This window comes from Olea europaea, unplaced genomic scaffold, assembly GCF_002742605.1.
Source record: "Olea europaea var. sylvestris unplaced genomic scaffold, O_europaea_v1 scaffold4236, whole genome shotgun sequence".
Lineage (NCBI taxonomy): Eukaryota > Viridiplantae > Streptophyta > Magnoliopsida > Lamiales > Oleaceae > Olea > Olea europaea.
Window position 1 is genome coordinate 10,986 of NW_019262197.1, and position 13,438 is coordinate 24,423.

The 13,438-nt window shown below is 29.1% G+C and overlaps 1 protein-coding gene across 2 annotated transcripts; it reads right to left on the reverse strand.

Annotated features, from left to right (window-relative positions):
- Positions 1-7,841: 7,841 nt before the first annotated feature.
- LOC111387751 (hydrophobic protein LTI6B) lies at positions 7,842-8,818 on the reverse strand. Of its 2 annotated transcripts, none has more exons than XM_023012337.1 (3): positions 8,597-8,818; positions 8,137-8,237; positions 7,842-8,029 (listed from the first exon to the last, which is right to left on the reverse strand). In XM_023012337.1, the coding sequence occupies exons 1-2, from the start codon at positions 8,675-8,677 to the stop codon at positions 8,151-8,153; spliced, it is 168 nt and encodes a 55-aa protein (XP_022868105.1). In that variant the 5' UTR covers positions 8,678-8,818; the 3' UTR covers positions 7,842-8,029; positions 8,137-8,150. The 2 variants fall into 2 exon arrangements, with proteins under 2 accessions (XP_022868105.1, XP_022868103.1); XM_023012335.1 differs by having other exon boundaries at positions 7,842-8,000; positions 8,597-8,807.
- Positions 8,819-13,438: the final 4,620 nt, after the last annotated feature.

Consider the following 13,438-nt stretch of genomic DNA (forward strand, 5'->3'; position numbering starts at 1 on the left):
AGTATAGTGAGTGAAACGTGACGTTACCAAAACTTAGTTTGTGTTGAAACAATTAACTCCCATTTAATTTCCTAGGATATTTTCAATGTAAGTCATCAATCTATTAGAAATACAGTGTGTAGATCCCCAACAGAGGTCCTCAATCTATTAGAAATACAGTGTGTAGATCCCCAACAGAGGTCCTCAATCTATTGTTATTAAGTATTGAGGAATACTTGAGAGGACACTCAATGCTCAACCGAGAACTATAGATTCCTTAATGTGAATATATGTTTCAAGTGTTTATAAACAAAGTTCCCAGAATATTAAAGGTGCGTTTTTCTTTTCAATTTTGAGTTTGTTTTCACTTTTTAGTATCTTTCGTTAAGATGGCTGGAAATACGTTTTATTTGTGATTTTGAATTTTTTTTTTCAAAATAAAAATTAAAAATATGTTTGGATTGAAATTTTGAGAAATTATTTTATGATGTTTTATTCTACAAGTCATAGTTAAATATTTTGAAATGCTTTATAGGTACTATAAAAATAATATTATAAGATGTGAGAATATAAAAATAATCCAAATTATTTATGTGGAATGAACTTTTGATTCAAATGAAATAAAAATCAGTTTGTGAAAACAATTTAAAATAGTTGACAAAGTTAATTAGAACGATCCTTCCATTTACACATTTTATCTAAACTGATCATTCAACGAATGCCATATTTTCTTCATATTCATATTTACTCAACACACATTGAATTGATTGAAGTTATTTATTATAGATACATATTATGTCCTTCCATTACCATCTATCTATATTAACATTCACTGAATAAGTCAATTGGCCCTAAAATTATTCATCTTTTGTTCCAAAGAAATTTAAATAAAAATTAATTTACTATCCAATCAAGTAGAATAAATCTGTTAGATGTACATTAATCATAGTTAAATAATTGACAAATTAATTCATGATAATATTGTTCAAATGATTAAATATCAAATACATATTGAAAAATGAAAAGATAGCGAATCTGTCAAATATGATTAAATGAATTAAATACATATTAAAAATGAAAAGTAAAGTAATGTATCATTATGTATGTGTCAAATGTACATTCATCATAACTTTATAGTTGACAAAATAATTAATAATAATATTGTTAAAATGATTAATAAATTAAATACATATTGAAAATCGAAAGTAAGGTATTATTAAAATAATTGAATTATAGCAATGATAGAATCGTCTAAAAAATAATTCTCACTTGATGTGATGTTTAGTATATTATTATAGATCAATTTGATTATTCAGTAAAATAGAATAATTTCATGCTGATATAATATCAGTTGATATATGCATTTTAAAGTTGATGAATCTTTAAAATATTTTTTTCATTATGAAATTAAAATATAAAAAAATAATTAATTGAATTGACAAAATAGAGGAAATAAAAAATTAAAATTAACTATGAATCTTTATATGTTTTTTAAAAATTTTTTAGAATTTTATTTTTAAAGTATTGAAATTTTATGTTTTATTATTTTATTTTTTTTCTAGAATTTTAAAATTTTATATTCTTAGAATTATTATCTAAAAATTATATTTAAATGCTTATTTCTTGTATTTTGAATGTTAGAAAATACTGAAAATTTCAAAAAAAAAAATTTTTTTTTTTTGATTTTTATGTTATATGTTTAATCTTGTTTTCAAAAATACTTTTAAAAAAATACTACACTACACAAGTTTTAGATGTTTTAAAAAATTGAAAATTAAAAACATTTTGAAAATAGCCTTATTTTGATTGTTCACTTTCATTCTATCTTAGAAATGCTCTCCATTCAGAATACAGTTAGTTTGTTCAGATAGGTTGCACGCCATAATATTCCTCCATTAGCACCTTTTTTTTTCCTTTTTTTTTTTGTTTCTTTTTTTAGAGAGATGATAATTTGGATCATATCAAATTTAGCCATCATATGATTTTGATTTTTTTTTATTATTTCAATCACACAAATTTGCACGTAAACTTATAACTTTTCTCTATTTTTTAATCAAATTTCATTTGAAAAATCACTTTTCACAAATTACTTCTCGAAAAAAAAAAAAAAGGATTAATGTTGGGTCAAGATTATGTTACAAATATTTTGTGACTTAAAATTAAAAGCGCAATTTAAAGACGACTTGTACACAAGTGGCACTTTAAAGCAGACAATGCTACATGATATGGATGATTGATTTGTGACATTAAATGTCGTCACTCGATAGCTTCTTTTGTACAAATCTTTTAACCCTAAGATGAGGGAACAATTCTTCTCGAACAGGGGCGATGTTCAAACAGGGCCCCGTTCAAGCTCCACAACCCATTATGAGGTGACTGACCAGCTTAGATTCAAGACTCTTCTCAACTCTTCACATTTGTTTCCATCTCTTAAAAATTTGAGAATTGCTACTTGTACATTCTTGTTATCATTTGGTTTACATAATGCTCAAGTTACAAGAATTCACTGTTTTATTTGACTTTTTTTTTCAATATGGTGTAAAATCTTGTTAGTTGTGGATTATGTAAACCAAGTGGTGAACAAAAATGTGCAAGGTTTTGAGCGAACACACGAATATTAATAATTAATATTTAGTAAATTTTTAAATCTAATTAATTTTAGTCAGATTTAATGAAATCTACAACTTTTTAACCACAAATAATGTTATTTATTACAATGGTATTGAATAAGCCTACGTGTCAACATATGATAGGTCCTATTAAATGGACCATAATTTATTTTATTTAAATGAACATGTTATTTAATGCATATTAGTGCTATCAATCAGACACGGATGTTAAACACTAATGATGCTAAATAATATTACACTCCTTTGCCATCAAATATGTGCATTAACGTTGTGAACATTTTTTCACTGGTGGGAAGCTCATGGTAATGTAAGAGTTTTATCTCAAAACCTCAAGAAAACAAATTCTTCGTCTTCTCTTGTTTACTTTTTCTATGCATATCGCCCTAATTAATTTTTAATACATTTTTTTTTCTTTTTTAGTCATATTTTTTAATAAAATAATATACACTTAAATTGAAAAATTTTCATTTTTTTTTCAACCACTCATTCTTAAAAATAAAAAATATTATTTCAAAAATTAAAATTTCAAATAATGAGGGTCATACGGGGGTTAATGTGGTTTCATTAAAATGAGGGCGCCACCCAATTGGACCGGCGCCTGGACTGACAGGGCCAACATGGCCCTATCTATCCAGCATCTCTCGTAGCTTAGAGCCCTCGATAATAAATTTTCTTCCCACATGTTGGCCCTGTCAGTCCAGCATCTCTCGTAGCTTAGAGCCCTCGATAATAAATTTTCTTCCCACATGACATGCCGTGACCATTATCGTTACCGAGTGTTTGTCAATTTTTGTGTCCTGATTACAATGTCTCATTCTATTTCTCTATTCAGTGCTTGTGTACTGACCCTTCTCGGCTTTCATATTGATGCTAGATGGGAAAACAAACCAATAAAAATTAAGGGCACCTTACAAAAATACCCTTAAAATTAAGGGTCTTTTGAAAAACATATGAAAAGTTTTTTTGAAAGTAAAAAATAATATTAAAAAGTGACACGGTGTCATTTTTTTATAAAAAAAAAGTGACACAATATCATTTTTAAAGATTAAGTGTTACTTTTTAATTAAAAAATGACATACAATTTCACTTTTGTTAAAAAGTATGCTTATCATTAAAAAAAAGTGATAGAAATCAAGAAGGTGACTAAAAAAAGTGACAAACATTACAAAAAAATGCCAAAAATTTTAAAAAAGTAAAAAAAAAAAAAAGTGACAATTTTTTTTAAAAAAAGTAACAAATTCAAAAAAGTAACACAAATTAAAAAAGTTATATAGACTAAAAAAGTGAGAACACTCAAAAAGTTTAAAAAAATAATAATAATAAATAAAAAATTATAGTTAAATCACCTAGGAATATCAATATTCAATCGATACATTATAATTGAAATGTCATAATAAAGCAACAATCTGAAAAATTAACCCAGGTTTTACTATTTCATTATAAAAATAAAACTGAAATGTCGGACGTAGAAATGAATTGGACTTGGAGGAAAACGGAAGGATAAAAAATAGGCAAACTTGTCACGGCGGTCGGATTGCTCTGCTAGCTTGGCGATATATACGAAGTTCTCACGCTAATTTACCGATGCCGTTTGTCTTAAAAATTAAATCCTGTTTGGTTTCCATTATTTCTTCATTAAAATTAAAAATATGATCGTTATTCATCACATCAAGTCACCAAATTTAAATTACTATCTCTTGTGTGGGGCTCATAACGACTATATTTTTCATTCTTGTTCTTCCAAAAATGAGAATCAAACGGGGGCTTAATATGCTTAGATAAGAGGGTTAGTTGGTATACACACTCCTTGTTAGCAGTAAAAATTACTACACATTTGGCTTTTCTTGAACAAATTTTAGGATCAAATGATACGTTTCTTGATCTTCTCTCAATTCTTGTTTCGACTCGTCGATTAATTTGTATAAAAATCGGGACACTTTTTTACTGATTTCTTTTATTGTAATTGATTTTTTACTAATTTTTTTCATCATTAGTTGTAGAAATTTGTTCAAATAATTAACCAAAAATTGGAAAATGAAAAGGTGTGACTTCGTGTCAACTTCGACCAAATATTTGGACTTGATCTGATGGTCAAATTACAAAAGTAAATAGACAACTTATTCTACTCGTCGAGTAGATTATCGTGATATATTTTGAATCTCGAAACCAATTCTAGATGAATGAAAAATTGCGAACCAAAGTTGGAAGAAATGAAGTGTTTCAACTTTTCGAAAGGATGCAGGTTTTGGCCAAGTGTTGCAACTTTTCGAAAGGATGCATATTTTGAGCCACAGTACTTTATTTGCACCCTTTCTACATTTATAAATAGGACCATATGGGCATGATTTTGGGAACACCAATTGCATTGAACATTTATTTCCCTCTTACGATTCTCTCATTTCTAATTTTATAACATTTTCATGCATTTCCTTTGTAGAGGGGAAATTCTGTCAAAAGTTCGTCAATTTCTTGTGGTTTGAAGTGCTGCTACCACAAGTTGTGAATCCATTGTATTTTCGGAGACAAGTGCCATTCACCATGAGCACCGTAGCGGAGCAATTTGTTTTAAGGAAAGAGATAACGTCTCGTCTTGAATTATTCTCTATTTCTACTCCTTCTTAATCATTGTTTTGCGTAATCGTTATACCGAAACTCTGTCCAAATTTTCATTCATATAAATTGTGTTTTGATCACGCTCTTGTAGATTAAAATTGGTCAAACAAATATATCAAAAATCAACCCCCACATAATCCTTTTTATAAGTCGTCTTGAACATTAGTATCAGTTAAATATTTAAAATATTTGTTCCTTTTGCCGAATAGCACATGGAAAAACTGCTAAACAAGTGTGCGAAAATCCAAAATCTGTTTGCCTACAAAGGGTGCAAGCTATAAAGAATGCCTCTTTAACTGAATTTCATGATTGAACGGTGGTGCATTTTCTCCATCTTCTGTCAATCCAAAATTCCAGGTCAAAACTCAAACACAAGAGATACCCCAACCTCGTTTTACAGATAATTAAGTTGGTGTTTGGTGGAGATTAAAATTAAATTTTTTAGTAAATTGTGATAAAAAATTTTGAAATGTGTGATTGAAAAATTATAGGACCCATTAAAAATGTGATTAATATTGACGGTTTGATTTTAACTTAGATTAAAATTAAATTTAAATTCGAACCAAACAAGTTCTAAGTGGTGAAAGTGATGGACATCTTGCTCCATTAGGATCGTGACATAATAAGTTCACACATCATTATTATTCAATCAAAGCTCATACAAAGTGATATAGAATTTATTTTTCTATTAATTCTGCCATCTCGTATCTATGTTGGATGTCACATTTGACACAACACTCACGTCACAAAAGTTTTAAGACCTCTGTAGTAAGGGGAAAAAAGCAAAAACAAGAAAAAGAAAATTAAACCCAAATTAGGCAACCAAAAATATTAAGGGTGCGGTTTGTCTAATTTTCCATTTTTGATTTCAAAACAATTTTTAGTTTTCCCTAAAAACGACATGTTTTGAGTGTTTTCCGTGTTTTGAAAATTTATTACTAAAACCGCTCAAAATGATAAAAAGTTATTCTGCGTTTTCAGTTATAAATTTTAACTCGTTTTTGAAAATGCATTTTCAAAAACGACGGACCAAACACGTTTTTCGCTTTTTTGAAAACGAAAAACAGAAAATGGCCCGAAAACGCCAAACTAATCGCAACCTACGTTTTTGAACTTGTGATAACTTGGCTCTTCTTTACCTTTGTGTAGGTCTGAGCAAAAAAAATCGAAAAATCAACTAAGCAAATCAAATCGAACCGATTCGATCGGTTCAGTCATGATTTGAAGTTTTCAAACCGTTGGTTAATTGAACCAACCCAATCCAACCCACTTACGTGTTCACATTTTTTTAATTTAAGAAAATTAAAAATCAAAATATAAACTCTAATCTCATAACTATATCTCGATTCCCTCTAATATATGATGTTGCCGGTAAGTAATGACACTGATTTTTTTTTCACAAACTTATTATGTTATACTCAACATTTTTTTTTCTATATTCAAGAAGTCAGACTACATAATACATAAAAAAAAAATGAAATTTTTAAATTTTCTATTGATCCGTTTCTACTAACTTGATTGTATTTGTTAATCAGTAGTTATTATAATATAAAATTATTTGATTATTTTAGCTCTGGCAGTTTAAGTGAGCCTAAAATTCAAACGATTTTTCTTTTAAAAAAATTTAATTTGGACTAGAAGTCCAAACCGATTTGGTGTGATTGGATTCGGTTCGATTTAAGAGTTAGAATGAATTGATTTGATTTGAAATTTGCCCAAACTGATTAATTTAATTTTGATTTTGGATTGGAATCGAAACCAACCCAAATCAAACCACGTCCAAACCTACTTTATGAAGTTAAAGAAAATAAGAAAATTATGTTTTCTCAAATAACAATTCATATTTTAAACCCGACAAATGACCTAAACCCGGACCATGTGTTCATGAACTACTCTTTAACCGATATATGTTTGTTACTTTTAATCCGACAAATGTTTGTTACTTTAAAAAGTAGTTAAAGATAGCTTTGTCAAATATAAAAAAGTTTCCTTTATTGTTTACTTTTAATCAATTATTGACAAAAGCAATAAGTTATTTTTTCTTTATTCATTGACAACTTATACAGACAATTGAAACACACCATCAATCTCTCTTCTATAATACTCCTTCAATAACTTATAGAAAATCGTTAATATTTTTCATAAATGATACTATTTCTTGTTAAATCCCGTGAATATTATAAAATAAACAAAAATATTTAAAAATTATTAACAATACGATATGATAGAGCGACATCGATCGATGTAAAAAAATCTAAATACTTTATGCAACAAATAATGTAAATATGTACATAATTAGAGGGAATATTAGCAGGGCCGGTCCTGGGCACAAGCAAATGAGACTTATGCCTCAGGCCCAAAATCACAAAGGGCTTATTTTGGCCCAAAGTTTTTTTAATATTTAAAAAAGGAAAAGGAAAATAATTTTTTTTTTAATTGTGATATGATTGAGATATTTATTTGTTGTTTTAATCTTAAATTTTAAGTTAAAAATATGTTGCATAATATATCGTTGAATTTTACATATACATTCATTTTGGGGGCCTAATTTTGGACTTCGCTTCGAGCCTCGACAATCACAGGACCGGCCCTGAGTATTAGATAAGCTAAAAGAAGAGCTGATCAAATCAAAGTAATTACTTACAATAAAAGTTGAAGAAGTCACACACTACATAATGACTTTTACAGAATGAATTAAAGCAAGATAAAAACTTTTAAACAAATCACTCCATGACACACTAATCAGCAATAAGATTTATATAGCCTCGCCATCTCCACCTGTCAATAATCAAAGAATATGATACTAACTTCATTAGATTTTAAAGATTCAGCTCTTTAAGAAAAGATTGGGGTGAATTCATTGAATTACGAGAAAAATTAAGAAATAAAAGAGGATTTATGAGTAATTAATTACCAGGAAAGGATCCATCAATACTTGGTGATGGCATAAATAGCATAAATGATTCCAGGAATATAGCCCAAGATGGTAAGCAACAAACATATCCAGAATTCATGCTGCATCAAAATTTAAGAAGAAAAAAATTATTAGCAACTTTTCTAAAATCGCTAGAAAGTGTAGACAATAGATCTCAACTTCAAAAGACATCTTCCCCTTACTAAATAGGGGAAAAATTACGGATTATTGACGTTCGGCAAAAAAAGAAGATCAACACATTAAAGGCTAGAGGAATTAAGTCTCTGATGTATAGTTTTGTTAATCTATTTTTTTATGATGTTATTCGACAACCCTCTGTCAAAGAAGTGTGGAAAGAGTGAAGAAAACCGAGTATCGATGACGCACATAATCTATAAATAGGACATCATGATTCATTAGTAATTAAGAAAATCATAAAGAGAGGAAAAGAAAGGACAACCTTGCAGCCAAATTTAAGGAAGACACCAAGAGGAGGCAGAAGAATGGCCAGAATAATATCTATGCAAGTTGCTGCACCCATTTTTGTCAGAAAAATCTCTCTTTTTGGGATCACACACAGGGAGAACTAGACAGTTAGGTGGGGTTTAAGTTTCCAGCACAAACTGAATTCGAGGAGGTTTCTTGATTTTTATAGGCAGCAAGCTAGGAGGTTGCACTTGTAGTGTGACCATTGGTTGGTTTGTTGTACTATAAAAAAGGGTTTTATTTCTTCAATCATGCTACGTGTACAATTTTTTTTTACAAACTCCCTTAATCACTACTCACAAGGGGGTGGGGATCACAAGCCAATATTTTTAAAATTCACACGGGATCTGCTAATTTTGTGAGAGTGGGTACACCATTTTGTCAATAAGATTTTGTACAAATATCTTTATCCTTTCTTCTTTATTATATAGGGAAATGAGAGATGATCTATTCCCTCCGTCCCATTTATATAAACTAATTTTGTTTAAGAAATTTTATTTAATAATATTGAAAAAGTAAATTTTGCCAAAAGTTTTCTTAATTTACTCTTTTTTATGTTTGTAAAATTTCAAGATTAAGTAAAAAAAATTGGTTATAATTAGGCAAATTGAATAATGGTATATTAGTAAATAAAAAAAACAAAATATTCTCAATAGAAAAGGACTATATAGTTGGGACAAAAATAATAAAAGTAAACCTATATAAATGGGATGAATGGAGTATTATGTATCGTTGCTTCGCTTATACTAGCCCCGGTTTGGCCCGCATTAAATGAGATTATAATTTTTGGAATAGTGTTTTTTAAATAATAAATGGTTAAAAAATAAAGAGAAGTTTTCGATTTACGTATAATATTATTTTATTGGAGAATGTGTGATTGAAAAGAATATATATATTAAAAAATTTAATGGAACAAATAGTGATATTATACGCCGGTTCAACAAATTTAACCCCTATTTAGTTCAGCTAAAGGAAAATTAAAATTTAGTCAAAGTATAAAATTAATTTTAATAATACATTCTATGAGAGTCACGATCTGTGAAGTACACATTCTATCATCTTTCACTAAAATCTACTAAAACTTTGATTATAGTATAAACCAAACAGGGTCTAATTTAATTATCGTCATGCTATGTCACTGCTACTTAACATAAGATAAACAAAGGTATTTAGTAGTTCGATTCTCTTGAAAATCAGCAGCTGATGTCCTTAATTTTTACCTTTTTTACACTTATTAGAGTGTAGAAGTCAAAAATTGTGTGCTGATGTGACGAAAAAAAATGCATTTTTGACTCCAAAAATGAGTACCAAACAGGGGCTTAAACTTTTAGTATTTGATGTCGGCATTTCCTATTGATGGTAACTGTTCAATTAGTTCGTTAAGTTAAAATGTAAGAAGACTTATTTGCCTTCGATAGAAACATGTGGTCTAGTTTTTACGTACTTTTGGAACGATCCACTTGGACCGTCCATATCAAGAAATGAAAGGCTGAGGACGATGCTACCAAGAAATAAAGTTTTTAGGACAGATTTCATAGGAGGGTGAAGGTTGACAGTGGGCGGCTACAATTGTTCCTTAATTTTATCTTTATTCTATGAATTGAGCTTGAGGTACAAGATAGAACCCCTACCGATTATTCACAACAAGGGTATGAGTGGATTTTTTAGAATAATGTTATTTACAATCGTTCACTATCGCAATCTCACTTCGTGACATACATGTTACAGTTCAAATTATTAACCATCATATGTATGTCATATAGAGCGATTACGACATTGAGCAATTGTAAATAATATTACTTAATTTGTTATATAGGCATGGAACCCATCTGATGTGAGTATCGTAGGAATTCTGTGAACCCTACCATGATGAATAGCAAAACTCTTATCCTGTAAGCTTTAGATATTTATTTTTCCAAGATTCGTATTCCAAGGAAACAGCATAACGTGGCGTGTGCTGGCATGCCATCATGTCCTTTTTATGACTTGATAGTTAAGAAATAATTGATAAAAAATCAAGTGAAATTTAAAAATTACTTTAATCTTATATATTTCTTGATATTTATAATCTTTTAATTAAATATTTTATCAAAATTTATTAAAAATTTAGGCTACATGAAATCCATTAAATCGGAAAGAATAATTTTCTTATTCGAAGACATGGAAAGTGACATTAGTAATGATCCTTTTTTTTTTAATTTATTTTTTTATGATCGTAGGTGTTCGAACTAATTTACGTGCATTTCGATTAATTTTGCTAGACTCTAAAGTTTACAGCTAGGTACTTGTCTCAGTGGTCCTGAAGGGACTCGAACTAATGACTGTTGGGGAGTAAACTCAAAACATGACCACTGAACTATTTCTCATGTTAACGATCTTTATTACTATTATAATATTTATATTTATTTTTACTTTTATAATAAAATAAGTAATATTGTCAAATATTTTTATAATGCAAAGTACTTACTATAATTTTTTCAAATTCAGAATAAGTATTTTTTGTTAAGATCTCAAAATTTATATAATTACGAAATAAAAGCACATTTCGTATCGTATTGTTAAAAGAATTAATATTATTAATTAGGATTAAAACAAATATCTTAATTTTAGATAATTGAATAAGGTAAAAGCATAATGGAAGAAATTACTGCATCTCAAAATTCACTTTCAGATGGTACGTACAGATTTTTTTTATATGCCTTTTTATAGTTATCGAACGTCTAAAATAATTTTTGACAATAAAAATTGGGCTCTAAAACCATCCCAATGGATCTTTAGGCCATTTACAACACTGTACTAAAATTTGAGGTAATTTTTTTTTTACCATTTTGCAGCAAACAAAAATATATATTTAATTCATTACACCAAAAGTTGCACCAAATGAACAATGTTTATTTATTTTCTTAATTTTTTTAACAATATATATATCTAGAAAGTTGTTTATTTAATTTAATACTACATAAATTGCTACATCAATAATTAAGTTTCGTCAAAAATATTTATTTATTTAATTTACATATCATGTTTCCTGCATTTAAAACTTTTTGAGTGATTTTATTTTAATTCATTCTTCGATTATTATTATTGATTATATGATTAAAATTTATTACAACTAATAACAATAATAGTATTAAAAAATAATACTTAATTAATTAAGAATTAAATTTTATGTATAATATAAAATTACACAAATACCCTTAACAACATTTGGCTAAAAATCAAATATGATGCGAAATTTGGTGTTGAGTTGAAGTGATATTACACCAAATATTTGGTGTAAAATGTGGAAAAACGATATTTTGGTGCAGGGCTGGAGTTGCATCATATGCTCCCAAAATTAAGGGAATTATTGATTTGAGAAATTCTTCGTTATTTTGATACCCAATAATTGAAATTCATCTTTAAACCAAAGGATAACAAGTGTCATTACGTGTATGCAAATGCACCGACTAATAAAGTATAACCTAAACTTGTTTATTTAGCTAAGTGGATTTGACTTTTCCAACATTTGTACATGTGTTTATTTATGATTGGTTAAACATAACGCGTCCCCAACAATTTTCTAATTGGATGCTATATTCACTAGGACCAATTCAGAAGACGCACGTGTGCTGCCGACAAAGCCTTCTTTCTACAGCATCTCCAACACACCATGCATTGCGATCTACGTGAAAAGCATATAAAATGATTCTTATTTATCCGACATTAATGTACTGAATGGACGATTAAATTCAGATTTCATGTCCAATGATTCCATCTACAATTCAAACTTATTTTTAGATCCGTTTGGTACCCATTTTTTTAAAATGTATTTTTCTCTCTTTTCTTTTCAACTACACATTCTCTATTAAAATAATAGTACACATTAATAAAAAAATTCTTATTTTTTAATCACATATTTCCCATCAATTTACTATTCTAAAATGTATTTTTTATATGAAAATGGGTATTAAACACCCTCTTAATGTATTTTTAAATAGGGGAGAGAGAGAGAGAGAGAGAGAGAGAGAGAAAGAGAGAGGAAACATGAGATAAAGAAACGACTCCACGTGTCAAGGACCGCAGCTTTACTTAGCCTCTTGACACTATCGCAGCCGCAGTTTACCCAACTTCGATCGCACATTGTAAATATTACTTCAAGTTTAAGTTGTAATTTTCTTTTCATTGTAATAGTTATTTCAGTTGTAAAATAACTCTGATATTGGTAAACGTTTAGTATGATTCCTCGTCTTTTAAACGTCTACTCCCGTCACTTGAGTTTTTGTTCAGAATGCTATTATAGGGGGTATTAGTCATTCAAAAATCTTTCGAGCTCATTGGTGTCCGCCCCTTGCACCAACAATTGTAATTTTCTGCTTTCATCAATTGTAATGTTCAGTTTTCATCAATCAATGTTCAATTTACTTTCAATGTATTCAAATTCTCTATTGTAAGCTTTCTACAAAATTGTAATCAAATTTTCTTTCGCCCCGACGTGATCTAGAAAAGGCGGAAGGTAATCTAGCGGAGCAGACTACTACCGCACGGTGTCTTTTTCTGTGTCAAGAAGAAAGGCACCCTGTGAAAGTTGGTATCAGAGCTGCGGCTCACGACCCTCGATAAGAAAGTTATGGATCCAATTACATCACATACCACTGAAGTGGTAGAGCTTTAAAAGAAGGGTACTACGAAACAGCGCGTGGATGCGCTTGATGAGACAACTACTAGGTTGTGCTATGCTATGGAAGGTCTCCAGGAAAAAGTCGAGATGGCCGAATCTGAGATTCGTGGATTACACATCCAATTGGATGAAAGCCAAAGAGCTTGCGCAGCAATG

What these genes read in the sequence shown, in the direction of transcription:
- LOC111387751 (XM_023012337.1), bottom strand. Translation starts at nt 8,677, where the DNA reads ATGGGTGCAGCAACTTGCATAGATATTATTCTGGCCATTCTTCTGCCT. An exon ending in TCCTTAAATTTGGCTGCAAG is followed by an intron (nt 8,238 to 8,596) that starts GTTGTCCTTTCT and finishes ATTTTGATGCAG; the next exon opens with CATGAATTCTGGATATGTTT.